The sequence below is a fragment of the Dermacentor andersoni genome, chromosome 6 (assembly GCF_023375885.2).
Source record: "Dermacentor andersoni chromosome 6, qqDerAnde1_hic_scaffold, whole genome shotgun sequence".
NCBI lineage: Eukaryota > Metazoa > Arthropoda > Arachnida > Ixodida > Ixodidae > Dermacentor > Dermacentor andersoni.
In genome coordinates this window covers 171,221,529-171,234,622 of record NC_092819.1, presented here as the reverse complement: position 1 = coordinate 171,234,622, position 13,094 = coordinate 171,221,529, and the positions used below count along the sequence as shown (strand labels likewise).

Genomic DNA, 13,094 nt, shown 5'->3' with positions numbered 1-13,094 from the left:
CAACAGATTCTTCATGATTCTTCAATACAAAACTCAACATTGGCCAATGATATTTCAATCGCTGCTGAATAAATTTTTTGTAAGGGGACGTGCGTTCCAAAGGACCAGAATAACGTTTTACCATACCATTGCCTACAGACAACGTGTAATTACCACATGCCAAACATATACTACATCGACGATCTCACAAAACTCTCCTGTAGTCTGCAGAGAGTACACCCGACTCCCAAGTCACAGGTTTCGAGATCGGTATACAGGAATTTCGAAAGCAAGAATCTCCAAGCAAACAAAAAAGTGGATTAGAGAATCTCCATCTGTTGCCAAAGCTATCAGAAACACGTATTTCCGTATAACTTCGTCTGCTATTTTTTTTACTTCCGTATGCTGAGGAAGGGCAGGACGGACGGACGGAAAAAACTTTAATGAGCAAAGGACCTGGGAGGTTGCCAGCCCGGGCTCAGGCCACCCGGGCATTATCTGCGATGCGGTAAGGCATAGCCTTTCCACCGCTGCCCGGGCCAGCTGGATAGCACATTCTTTCGTTGTCTCGAAATTATCCGGGAAAAAACAAGACAGCTTTTGCTCGTCCTTTTTTTTTCGTGGCTTCAAAATTTCCGGAACATTTATATCACCATATATTATCATAACACGGTGCACGAACGTTTTCGCATCAGGCGTTCGTCGGAATGCGACCTCTGCCAAACCTGCGATCGAACCTCCGCTCGCGTGCAGATTTATACCACGGCAGATTTATAGGGAAAAAAATACATGATGGCTCGCCCGTAATCGAGAGTAGATGTGAGCATGAAATAGCTACCGAGAAACTAAATTCACTGAAGATGCTACTAGCCACAATCTTAATATAGCTGTAGTGCATGTTCGCAATGGCAACGTATGGCATGGTGCGGTGTGGTGTGATGACACCAAACAACACCACGCCATACTGTGCACTGCTGCACATGGACGCAATAGGTTCCTGTCAAAGGTAGAACCTCAGTGGAGGTGTGGTCCAGGTCAAACGGCCATTTGCGACACGGCGGACGCTGCCGGCTTGGACGCAGCCGGAGGGTGTATGGTGCCCTGTGTTTGCCTTTTGAAAGCCGCTATTGCAAATGACGAATAAAACTTCAGCGTACTAAAAGTTACAGCTTGAGTGATATTGTGAACCAACATAGGAAGAACGTGGAAGCAACCTTTTTCGTAGCTTGCTTGAGAAGTAACTAGGGTATGCAATCCAGTCTTGACTGCTTGTCCGGATGATCTTGTTCTGTAGTCGCTACTTTCCCGGATGTTCTCGTTTGAGTGCTCGGATAACGTCTCTGGCTTTTGGACCAAGGTCGCCTGAAGGTCGCCGACAAGGGAAGCTACAAGAATTTCACGCTAATTATCCACACCTGCATTGCACGCGGCTTGTTCTGCCCCCATTCGTTTCTGCAGCCCTCACAGCATGTTTTGTTCAATGCTATACAACAGATATCGAATGCATACATCGCCAAGCAGGCCCCGGGACGCATTCAGTGCGTGCACGCAGCGTACCTGGAGACGAAGTGGACCTCCACGGTCTCCCCGGCTAGCGTGGCGTCGAGGCAGTTGACGCAGTCGCGCGTGATCTCGCTCACGCGGCCGTTGACGCTGAGGCGCAACGCGGCGCTCCTTAGCGCCGGCGACGGTAGGTGCACGTTGTCCAACCGCACCAACAACCGCAATCCCGGGGCGGCGCGCAGCACCCACGTGCAGTTGAGCCGGTCACTGGCTCGAAGTGGGCGAGGCGGCCGCACGATTCCCTTGTCGGCGCCGTCGCGCGTCTCGCCGCACGCCTCGGCACCGCTGCAGGTCACCACCAGCAGCACAAGGGCCAAGGCTGGCAACGCCATTGCTTCCTCCAGTCGCCTGTGTAAAAACGTAGTCGCTAAGTATGGATGGCGAGTGGGCCCAAATTTATATCCAGCCCGCCAAGTCACACGATAAATAGCATAAAACATCATTTACCAATACTTCTCTCCAGTCAGTGGATCCTGTAGTCTCACGAGTTCACGCGAACTTCAGTGCATAAATTTAACTGCAAAAATGAGTTTCACCGATGCAGCCAGATTGTAGCGGGCTTACCAGTACACGGAGACCTGAACATCTTGCTCACATGAAATCGCCATGAAGCACCCCGGATGAAAGAACTTCGCCGCCTCTCGCAGCTTCTGCGGTTCCCTTATGCAAGAGAAGTTCGAAGCCCGTGGAGACGTACGGACCGTGAACCTCCTAGTTCCACGTGCGTGTAAGCCCGGCAAGTGGGAGAGTCGACTGGCGCAGCAGACTTACCTGTCGCTGTTTAATGCGCGAACCACTTAGCGACCACCTGAGCAATATACTTAGTACTGCGAACATCAAGGACTCTGGCTCATCTTTCCGGTCCAACTCAATTTTAATTAGCACCAGAGCGCGAAGACAACTGGCTGCCGACATACGAGCACATAACCATGCCCTATTGTGGCCGTAATACATGTGCAGTTTACTTGATGAGATGTACAAGCATCACCTTCTCTTGCATGTTCACACTTATTCTCGCCAGTATTTACGCTGATGGCGTGCGCCTGTCCATGAAGTTTTGTTTCTTCTCTGACACGCGCTTCAGGTATGTAAATTTAGTTCAATTTTAGACTGTGGCTAAAGGCACGTCAGTCGTCTCCCTCCAACTATATCTGCAGGTACGTTAGAGTGATCCGGCAGTGCTTTAAACGCGTAAGCGTTTCTATGCCTACCAAACTAGGAAGCCCGTCCGTCCCGTAAGGTGATCGCTTTCAAGACAGGACCCGCGCAGCGACCGTATTGACCTTCATGCTTCCTCTCGTTTCGACGCAAACTAAGCGGCGAGAACACAGCGCACACGAAGCTATCAGCATTCGGCGAACTCTGTCTCGATCGCAGATTGCTTTCAAGGTAGGACCCGCGGGTGTCGCTTCGACGCGAACTAAGAGGCGAGAACACAGCGCACACGAAGCTATCAGCACTCTGCGCACTCGGTCTCTATCGCAGATCGCTTTCAAGGTAGGACCCGCGGGTGTCGCTTGGACGCAAACTAAGAGGCGAGAACACAGCGCACACGAAGCTATCAGCACTCGGCGCACTCGGTCTCGATCGCAGATTGCTTTCAAGGTAGGACCCGCGGGTGTCGCTTCGACGCGAACTAAGAGGCGAGAACACAGCGCACACGAAGCTATCAGCACTCGGCGCATTCGGTCTCGATCGCAGATCGCTTTCAAGGTAGGACCCACGGGTGTCGCTTCGACGCGAACTAAGCGGCGAGAATACAGCGCACACGAAGCTATCGGCACTCGCCGCACTCTGTCTCAATCGCAGATCGCTGTCAACGTAGGACCGACGGGTGTCCTTTCGACGCGAACTAAGAGGCGAGAACACAGCGCACACGAAGCTATCAGCACTCGGCGAACTCTGTCTCGATCGCAGATCGCTTTCAAGGTAGGACCCGCGGGTGGCGCTTCGAGGCGAACTAAGAGGCGAGATCACAGCGCACACGAAGCTATCAGCACTCGGCGAACTCTGTCTACATCGCTTAATGCTTTTGAGAATGGGCTCGCGCAGCCACGCCATACGCAGCCGGAGTACGGTTGATCAAGGTTCATAATGATTCCACGGGGATGGATAAGGATCTAAAAGAGCGATAATAGCTCATAATGACCCCAACATCAGCAGCGCGCCTGGCACGGCCACCTGCGGTAATTTGCTTGCGTCATCGATTCACCTGCCGCCGCCATCAGCACCCGTTCGCGTCACCACAGCGTTCTCGTCTGTATTGGCCTGATCAAGTTTCATAACATCGATGACGCAGCGCTGCATTGAAGTACCAAGGACCACAATGTTCACACATACTTAGGCAACTGCCAGAGGAGTTTCTGGATGATTTTTTATGAAAGTCCGCCCAACGCTCCCAATTGCATTTTCCACGTTTCACGTTAGGTACGTCGGGATTCGCAAATAAAGAAATGATCCAATTTACTTCAATCCACTAAGGGATTGGTAGAAATGCATTTGTATGGCAGGATTTGAGGATTACGAACCTGTCCAAGTCGAAATTGCAATTCACACCTTAAGAGAACCGTTACGGAACGAAAGCAGAGAAGCGCAACTCTTCTCGGCTGACCGGTCTTGAAGGCCCACTTAGTTTTCGTTCGAGAACAGGCGTAAGTGACCATTGTCGCACCGTTTTCTTTGTCGCCCAAGCAGATCTCCTTTGGTGCATCTTCAGCAAACTTGTTTATCACGCCACTCAGCTGACCACTAATGAAAACCTAAAGAGTGGTAGCACGAGTTACGGTGCCGAATACGACGTCATGGTATTGCATACCTTTGAGAACATTTTCGGCCATGTCAGTAGAATATATGCTCTTCTACTTTGATGCTGCTTCTTCTACTTGAAGGAGTGAATGCTGCATAGATGGGGTTTGAGCAAACGTGATCGAGAATGCAGGTGCTGTGGCTCGCTTCGAGGGTAATCAGGGCCAACATTGCTGAGAGCTCGCTTTCAAAACGATACGAGCAGTGACCCCTTGTGTTCAGTGCATTAAATGGTAAAACGTTAGGAGGGAGGAGGAGGAAAGAGAAAAGTAGAAGGCAGGGAGGTTAACCAGAATAACGTCCGGTTGGCTACCCTACACTGGGGGAATGGGAAAGGGGAAAACAAAGATCACAGGGAGAGAGAGGAGGGAAGGAAAGAGGGAAATTCCGGCAAGTTCGCTGACCCGTGTGGTTTTACAGAAATTGCATTAATAGTCACAGATGGTCGCACAAAGCCGTGGTCATTAAGAAACACAAAAGCGCCTTCACCGCTTTATGGGTCGACGGGCGATGGAGGCGGTGTTCCAGCAGCACCTGCACAGAAAGCGGCCGATTGTCCAGTTTTTGGAAAGCTTTGACAAGTTCTTGTCTCTCTAGGGCATATCTTGGACAGTGGCACAGCAGGTGGTCGAAGTTTTCTTCGGTGCCACAGACCTTGCATGATGCACTGTCAGTCACTCCAATTAATGTAGAGTCCTCGTGACCTCGTGGCCTTTTTGTTGGACATCATGGTAATGTTTCACGACTTCGTATGTCTATTGGTCATGACATCCGTGTCGGAGAACTGACTGAATGACTGAACTGAATGCCGGTTTTTAATCACAGAACACAGCCCATTTTCGAGGTCTTTCAGAATCAATGAATTCCAGTCCTCGACGCAGGGCCATTAGTTCTGCCGCCATTGTGGTCGTGACATGCGATGTCTTGAACCGCAGTGTCATTCCTCGCGTTGGTATAACCACGGCACCACCAGAACTGCACGACGTAGTCGATCCATCGGTATATATGTGCACGTGGTTGCTGTACTTTTCATGCAAAAGAAGTAAACTCAGCTGTTTTAGAGCAGGGGCCGGTAGATATTTCTTCTTCTGTAGTCCTGGAATCATTATATGTACTTGTGGACGGCTCAAACACCACGGAGGAAACGCTGGCGTGGCCGCAGGTGCGTACCCCGAAGTAAACGATGCACGATGTGCACTGACAATACCGCAAAATGTCGAGCAGGGCCTTGCAGCACTGAGGCTCGCCAAGTGGTGGGAAGGGGTCCTAGCATAATGCCTGAGATGCATACGCATTGTCTCAACGGTAATGTGCGTCGTGATTGGGTAATCCTGCGCATGGACAATGGTTTCAGCCGTTGATGCACAGCGTGGTAGGCCAAGACATATCTTAAGGGCTTGGGCTTGAATACCCTGAATCGTACGTAGGTTAGTCTTGCAGGTGTTGGATATTGCAGGTAGGCTGTATCGCAGGAATCCAACGAACAACGCCATGTACAACTGTAACATAGCGTGTAGAGATACTCCCCAACTTTTTCCTGCAAGGAACCTGAACAGGTGACAGATAGCAGTCAGCCGCTTTTTCACGTAATTGACGTGCGGAGTCCAAAACAGGTCTCTGTCAATTACGACTCCCAAGAACCTGTGACTTCTGCTGCATGGTATAAGTTGTCCGTTAATAAATACGCCGTAACCAAACATTGGCTTCCTCGTGAATGCCACCATTGCGCACTTACCGCATGAAATTTCAAGTCCTTGTTCACGAAGGTAGCAAGATGTCATTGTGGCTGCCTTCTGAAGCCGAGCGGGAAGCTGAAGTCGTGTCACACCTGATGCCCAAATGCAGATGTCGTCCGCATAGATGGAAAGTCGTACGGTGCTTTGCAGGTTGTAAACTAATCCACTGAGGGTGAGATTGAAAAGAGTCGGCCTAAGCACTCCGCCTTGATGGACTCCTCGGCTACCGTAATGCTCGGATGTCGGGCCATTTTTTGTGTGCACGTAGAATGGTCTCCTCTGTAAGTAGTTGCACACCCACATATACATTTTACCACCAAGTCCGACGGCTTCTAACGTGCTAAGGATGGCTTCATGGGTGACATTATCATAAGCTCCTTTAACGTCTGGAAACAGAGCAGCAGATAGTCGCTTACAGGCCTTTTGGTGTTGCACAAATGTTATCAAGTCAACAACGCTGTCTGTTGACGAACGGCCCCGTCTGAATCCGGCCATAGCATGTGGATAGATTTCATAGTAGTCTACGTACCATTCCAGACGTGTTAAAATCATTCTTTCCATTGTTTTTCCGACACAGCTGGAAAGTGCGATCGGTCGGTGTGAGGAAATGTCCAAAAGCGACTTGCCAGCTTTGAGAAGTTGAATGAGGCGAGTTGACTTCCACTCTTGCGGAACTGTACCCGTCTGCCAGGAGTCGTTGTACAGGAGCAAGAGTGCCTTCCGAGCTTGGTCTCCTAGGTTACACAGGGCACGGTATGTAATACCGTCAGGTCCTGGCGCTGAAGAACGCCTGCACAAAGCCAGTGCAGCTTCTAGTTCTTCCATAGAAAAAGGGCATTCCATGTGGGGATCGCGTGAGAACAGTGGGTGGTCGAGCGTTCCCGTACCCGTTCCATCGGAATTTGTCTCACCAGAATCTTTATGCAAAAAGATTCAGCGACGTCAATATCTCTACATTGTAGATAAAGTGCCAGAGATTTAAACGGGTGGCGCTGACCAAAGGTTGTGCGAAGGCCACGAACAGTCCTCCATATAAGCGACAAAGGTTTTCGCGGATCCAGGAACTCGCAAAAGGAAGCCCATTGTCGCGAAGCCAGCTTGTTCATGTGACGCTGTATTTTCTTTTGTGTTCGTCTAGCCAATCTCCAATCATGATTGGATTTCGTGCGTCTATATCTTCGCTCCGCGCGACGGCGAATTGCTCGAAGTTTTGCTAGTTCGATGTCGAAATCGGTGCGGGAAGAACTCCTCGAAAGCAAATGCGTGGTTGTTTGTATGGCATCCTTTATCGCGCACTGTAGGTTATGAGAGTTGCCGTGACGACAAGAGTCTCCCATTATTATTTTGTATTTAGGCCAATCGGTGCACTGGACGGTTCTGGAGGACTTGGAGCTAGTCAAACCTTCGATCTTCAAATAGGATGGGTTGTGATCGCTACCCCGTGTTTCTAAATCGGAAAACCAGTGCACTCTTCTCGAAAGCGACCGTGAAACGAAGGTTAGGTCCAAGCAGCTGCTATACGCTGATCCACGCAGATAAGTAGGGCTACCATCATTTGACAAGCAAAATTCGTGTTCAGAGGCAACGGACACCAACTTTCTGCCTCTAGAGTTAACTTTGGAGCTTCCCCATAGGTAATGGTGGGCGTTAAAGTCACCAGTGAGCACCCACGGCTGAGGAGTCGACGTCAAAATTCCCCGTAGGCGCTCAGAATCTAGACGGCTTGCTGGAGATAAATAGGCTCTAAGAATTGTAAACGTGAGCTTTTTCTTCTTCACTGTTAAGCAAACGTATTTATTTGCTTCGTCAGGAGGCACTGGGTGATGTACATAAGTCAATTCACGGCGTATAAACACAACAACCTTGCTGCACTCTCCGTGGGTAGAGGACATAAAGCACTCATACCCAGACAGTCTGATGGGAGCTGACAGGTTGGGCTCGCAAATCACGATAATGGGGAACTGGTGCGTAAAGACAAACTGTCTAAAGTCGGACATGCGCGACTTAAGCCCTCTGGCGTTCCACTGAAAGACAGATGCATTCTTGACTTCCTCTTGAAACGACGGCATCTGTCGGGCCGTGGTTTTACCCTAGAGCCGCAAGCACCGGACTCAAGGTGTCCAGCAACTGCAGTGCGCTCTGTACCGACGGGGTTTTCATGCTGCTCAGTAGAATGCGCACGGCGTCCATAAGTGACTTCAGCATCACTGTGACTTGGCGATCCTCAGTCGTCGTCCCATCCGCGGTTCTTGAGGTCATTGAGGGCGGCGCAATTTGATGCGACTCCGAGGCAGGTTGTGCTCGTGGAAGTGTAGGCCACTCTTCAGGGGGTGAGAGTATTGCCCAAGTCTTCGTTTTCGCAGTGTCTGTTTGTGTGGAAGTCGGCGTTGATACGGTAGCCGCTTTGCCTGAAGATGGTGTATATCTTTCAGTAGACGCAACTCTTCGTGCTGCTCTTCGGTGCCGATGTCGTCGTCGCCTGAGACTAGTGGCAGCCTCTTTGTGTGTTGAATGGTCCCGTACCATACGTTTCTCATACCATACTTTCTCCTCAAAAGGTTAGAGGAGAAAGTCAGTAAAGCGCACAAGGATTGGCTATTAGAAGCGCCGAAATTATTAAAATGAAGTGGCAGAAAGGTGAACAGTTCGCATTCCTTGGTTCACAATACAAGTACAAAAACTATCGCAAGTTGGCCGCCCATTTATGGCATGGCGGTAAAATATCCCATTGCTACGCTAGGTGCCTGGGTTGGACACCAATTCATTCATTATTTTTTCTTGCGTTTCCTTTGTTTTCTCTTTTTCTTTGTCTGCGGTATTTTGCCTGACTTGGCGAGAGCCTTCTCACCTTTTACAATTGACAGGGCAAAATAACCAGAAGCAGTGCGTCATCACTGCTGTCGGACCACGCGTTAAGGTTGTTGAGCCGTTTTTGAGCCGCACAGAGCCACAGTTGAGCCACTGACTGTGCACGACATCTGGCCGGGAGAGCGGCCGGGAGAACGCACTGCTTGCTGTCACTTGCCATTAGCAGGCAGGGAAAATGTTTTCCACCACGCCAAAGACACTGCCAAAAATATTAAAAGGAAAAAAATCAACTAAATAAAAAATTATCCCAACGGAAAATGAAATCAGGGAAAGTAGCATGGCAGGCGGTAACGTTACCTCAACGTCACCGCTGAAGCTTGGCTATTGGCTATTTTAGTTGTCATCATAACTACTGCCTCAAAACTGTTACAAGCTCTGCCGCATTATTTTTGTTAATTTGGCGTTTCGCAGGCCGATTCTTGCGCGCTTTATTCCCATTCTACTCTAGCATCTTGAACTTTAACGTATTTAACGCACAGAACCGCGTCGAAACGCATCTTTCGTTGGAATAGCCAGCCCTCTGCCAGTGTTGCAGCGATTACCGTGGAAGTTCGCCACTCCTTCCTTTTGCTTGTGCAGGTTCCCAGCTCGCACGTGTGATGACGAGAATGTATGTGTTTATTATAAGCAGCTATATACCTATTTCAACCACTGCATTCTGACTGTAGTGCGAAGCTTCGCAAAATGGGGTTTGGGAAGAGCGTTTTCCTGTTGAATCCACCATTCCGCCGTATATCTCTTACGCAACAAAGTCGATTGTTCGCGCCTGTGTCTGACGTAGCTACGGATATTTCTTACGCATTATTGGTCATCGATCCCATCCATCGAATGTCTAGAGCACGCACAAAGGTCCTGAAAATACATGACTAGGTCCGTGCCGCATAACGCGGTACACCATTCTAGAAATTTCTTACGCATAAAACAAGATTCTCTGATCGGAAGCAACTATTACCACGAGACAAGCTCCTCAGAAGAGCGATCTGTAAACAAAGAGATGAAGTAACACCCAATAGACACTTCACCAACTTTATAGCAGAAATCACCATCAGTTACTAACCGAAGCCAGAATACCCTGTGTGTTCATATATTATCGCACAGCAACTATAGTGTCTTCCTAACGGCCGTGAATGTACTTATTTTTTAATGTTGAGAGGACTTGCTGCAAGGCATATCAGGAATGAAAGAAAATTATATGACAGCTTCCAACGCCGTATCGCGCAGGAACTGCTTCGATGCCTCCATAAACGTATTGTCCATCATCCAACGAGAGCCTATGTCTACCACCTTATTCGCAAACGTACACCGAACATGTGCAGCTATTCTGCATACCAGCTCAACAAGATTTCAGGCATTTCCTCAGCTTGTATATTGTAGCTTCATTATTTGTTTATGAGACCGTTTAACATTGACCATGGTCTAACCTCGACTGAAGCAATAAAAGCTTATGTGAAAGAAGTATAATAAAAATTTGTAGTCACAGTACTGCCAAAACAGCAAATGCTCACGTTTCTCTTTTTTCTTTTTTTTTTTTTGCAATGCATTAACTACGTGGGCGGAGCCACCGACTTAGCCTTGGGGCTTGTGCGCTCGGACCCTAGTTTCTCTGGACTAAAATAAAGTTCTTGCCATGCCATGCCATTAATTTGTTTTTGGTGACCCTTACCTACCAGTGCTGCTTGAGCGAGAGGCAGTCGGCTTGTAATGTCGGCTGTGGCGTCATGCGGGATGGAGTTGTTTACTCGGGCGCGGCGGCTTCTTCCCTGCTCTTCATTGCGACAGCAATTATATAGACACTCCAAGGGCATTTTTGCCGTCGCCTTCGCCGTGATGTTCCACATAAAGTTTAAGTGCGATAACACCGTCGCCGCACGTCGTGTGCTGTATGTTTTAGTGAAAGCACGCGAGAGAAGCCGACGCTCGCAGCTCAATCTGTCGCGCCCAAAAGGTTGCGGAGAGGAAACGCGCCGTTTTCCGTCGCGCTAAAGGCCGTGGGGGATGGCATGGTGGGAAGGCGTTGCGCTACGCCAGCAACTGCGCATTTGATGACCCCGGCTCGCACGCCACATATGGAGGCAAGTGGGGAGGCAGCGAGGGAGGGAGGAGGAACGGCTTGAAACTCCGGCAACAAGTGTGCACATTGTGCGGTCGCGAGCGGCCGCGCGCGCCCTACCTTGACAACGATCTGCAGATCAGTTACCTAGTGCATTTTACAGACGCACACTTTCCCAAACCCAGTGACGTACAGTCACCTCTATCCCGGAGGCTAAATTATGCGCAGGTAGGGCCGATCTTCACCACATCATGTGGGCACGTCCCCTGATAAGGACCAGAAAACGCACTGGCTTATTGCCCCCCTTCCCACCACTACCCTAGAGCAGTGGGAGACTGCGCTGCTCAACTCAGACCTGGATCTACAACTCCTGGTCATCCAGATGGCCGAAGATGCCGCCTGAGAAAGAAGAGGGCGGGCCTCCCCTCGCCTCCCCTCTAAACTCTAAAATAAAGTGTATACTACTACGGCTCGTACCTTGGTGCGCGCTGTATGCTCGCCGCTTTTGCCTTGAAGCGATAGACCGCACGAAGGTCACTTCGCTCGCTGCTGCTGCTGCGCTTGCTCACACCAGCGTTGTGACAGTGAGTATCCGCGCTCATCGAGTGGGATGTGTTCATGTCTCCTCGTGTGAGCTGACACCATATTTGCCACACCTCACGGGCTATAACAATTTAAAGGGACACTAAAGCCAAGTAGTAAGTCGACGAGGACTGTTTAAATACCATTCCAGCAATCTCTCAACGCTTGTTTCGTGCCAAGAAAATACTTAGTTTACGAGAAAATTGCATCTGAAGGGTCCGACTACCTTTTTTGAAATTCACATATCCCACCACCCAAACGAGAGAGCGGTGACGTTGCATTCGCCATCACCACTCTTTGCGAAAGTCCGTCAGTAAAACGACGCCCGACAGGCGGCGGTACCGAGCCGTGGATTCGCCGCTGCAGCTGCTTTTTGGTCAAGTGGCGTAGACCGGTCGGGCATTCCGTGACATCACATGGAAGATGAATTCTCTGCAACTTACAGTTCGTGCAAGTTCGCGAACCACCAAAAACCAGCGCAGCGCTACGCGATAACAAAACTACTGAAGCGCCAAAGCGTGGGCAGCGCAAAGTCGAGCGAACCTTTCGACCACCCGCGTCTTTATAAAGCTAATTTCAATGAGTTCTTTTTCCTAAAATGAAATAGAACTCGACAAGTAGCTTATTATTTCATCTTCAGATACAATGCAAGGATGTCTTTTCTTTTTTTTTTGTTTGCAGCTACTGGTTAAGTACTAGCGAAAGAATTGGACTGAGTGCTTTCGTCATCGGGCAAGTAGATGAATGTCCCAGGGGGCGTCTCTAATCATGTCCTGCATTTATCTCAACTTCTAGGTTATTAAGGCTGTGTTCGCGATAATATTGACGCCTTACAGATCACCTTAGCTTGACCTACTATTTCCCTTTAGTGTCCCTTTAAAGTTATGCGCTTCGGCTTACGCAATGCGCCAGCCGCATTTGAACGCATGACTCATTCGCTCCTTGGAAGATTCAAATGGTCGACCTGCACATGTTACCTGGATGACGTTATTGTTTTTTAACGACATTTTCCAGCCATATTCAGCGCCTGTCGGCCATTCTCCAAGTGTTGCACAGCGCCTGTCTTTAGCTCAACTTATCGAAATGCCACTTTGGTCACCGCGAAATAACAGTGCTCGGCAACCTTGTTAACGGTGTAGGAATCCGACCCGACCCTGAAAAAATTCGCGCCGTTAAGCATTTCCCCGTACCTTCCTCTACCAAAGACATTTGCTCAATCATTGGCTTATGTTCTTATTTCCGTCACATTGTCAAAAATATTGCTGACATTGCCCGTCCACTCATTCAACTTCCTAAGAAAGATACGCCTTTCTTATGGGTTCGTAGAGAAGTTCATGCATTTTCTGCGCTTATCCGCCTCCTCACGACTTTCCTCTGTTGGCGCACTTCGATCCATCTGCTCCTACGGATGTTCGCACGCACGCCAGTGCATACGGAATCGGAGCCGCCCTTGCGAAGAAGCAGCATGGTCGTGACTGTGTCATAGCGTACGCTAGCCGCCTGCTCTCTGC

The 13,094-nt window shown here is 49.5% G+C and overlaps 1 protein-coding gene across 1 annotated transcript in view; it reads right to left on the bottom strand.

The window, feature by feature from the left end:
- LOC126523433 (seizure 6-like protein 2) overlaps positions 1–13,094 on the bottom strand; it is a 201,138-nt gene that overhangs the window by 153,031 nt on the left and 35,013 nt on the right. The window contains exon 2 of the mRNA XM_050172049.3: positions 1,537–1,890. Coding sequence (XP_050028006.1) covers positions 1,537–1,874 — 338 coding nt within the window. The 5' untranslated portion in view covers positions 1,875–1,890. The remainder of the gene's footprint in view (positions 1–1,536; positions 1,891–13,094) is intronic.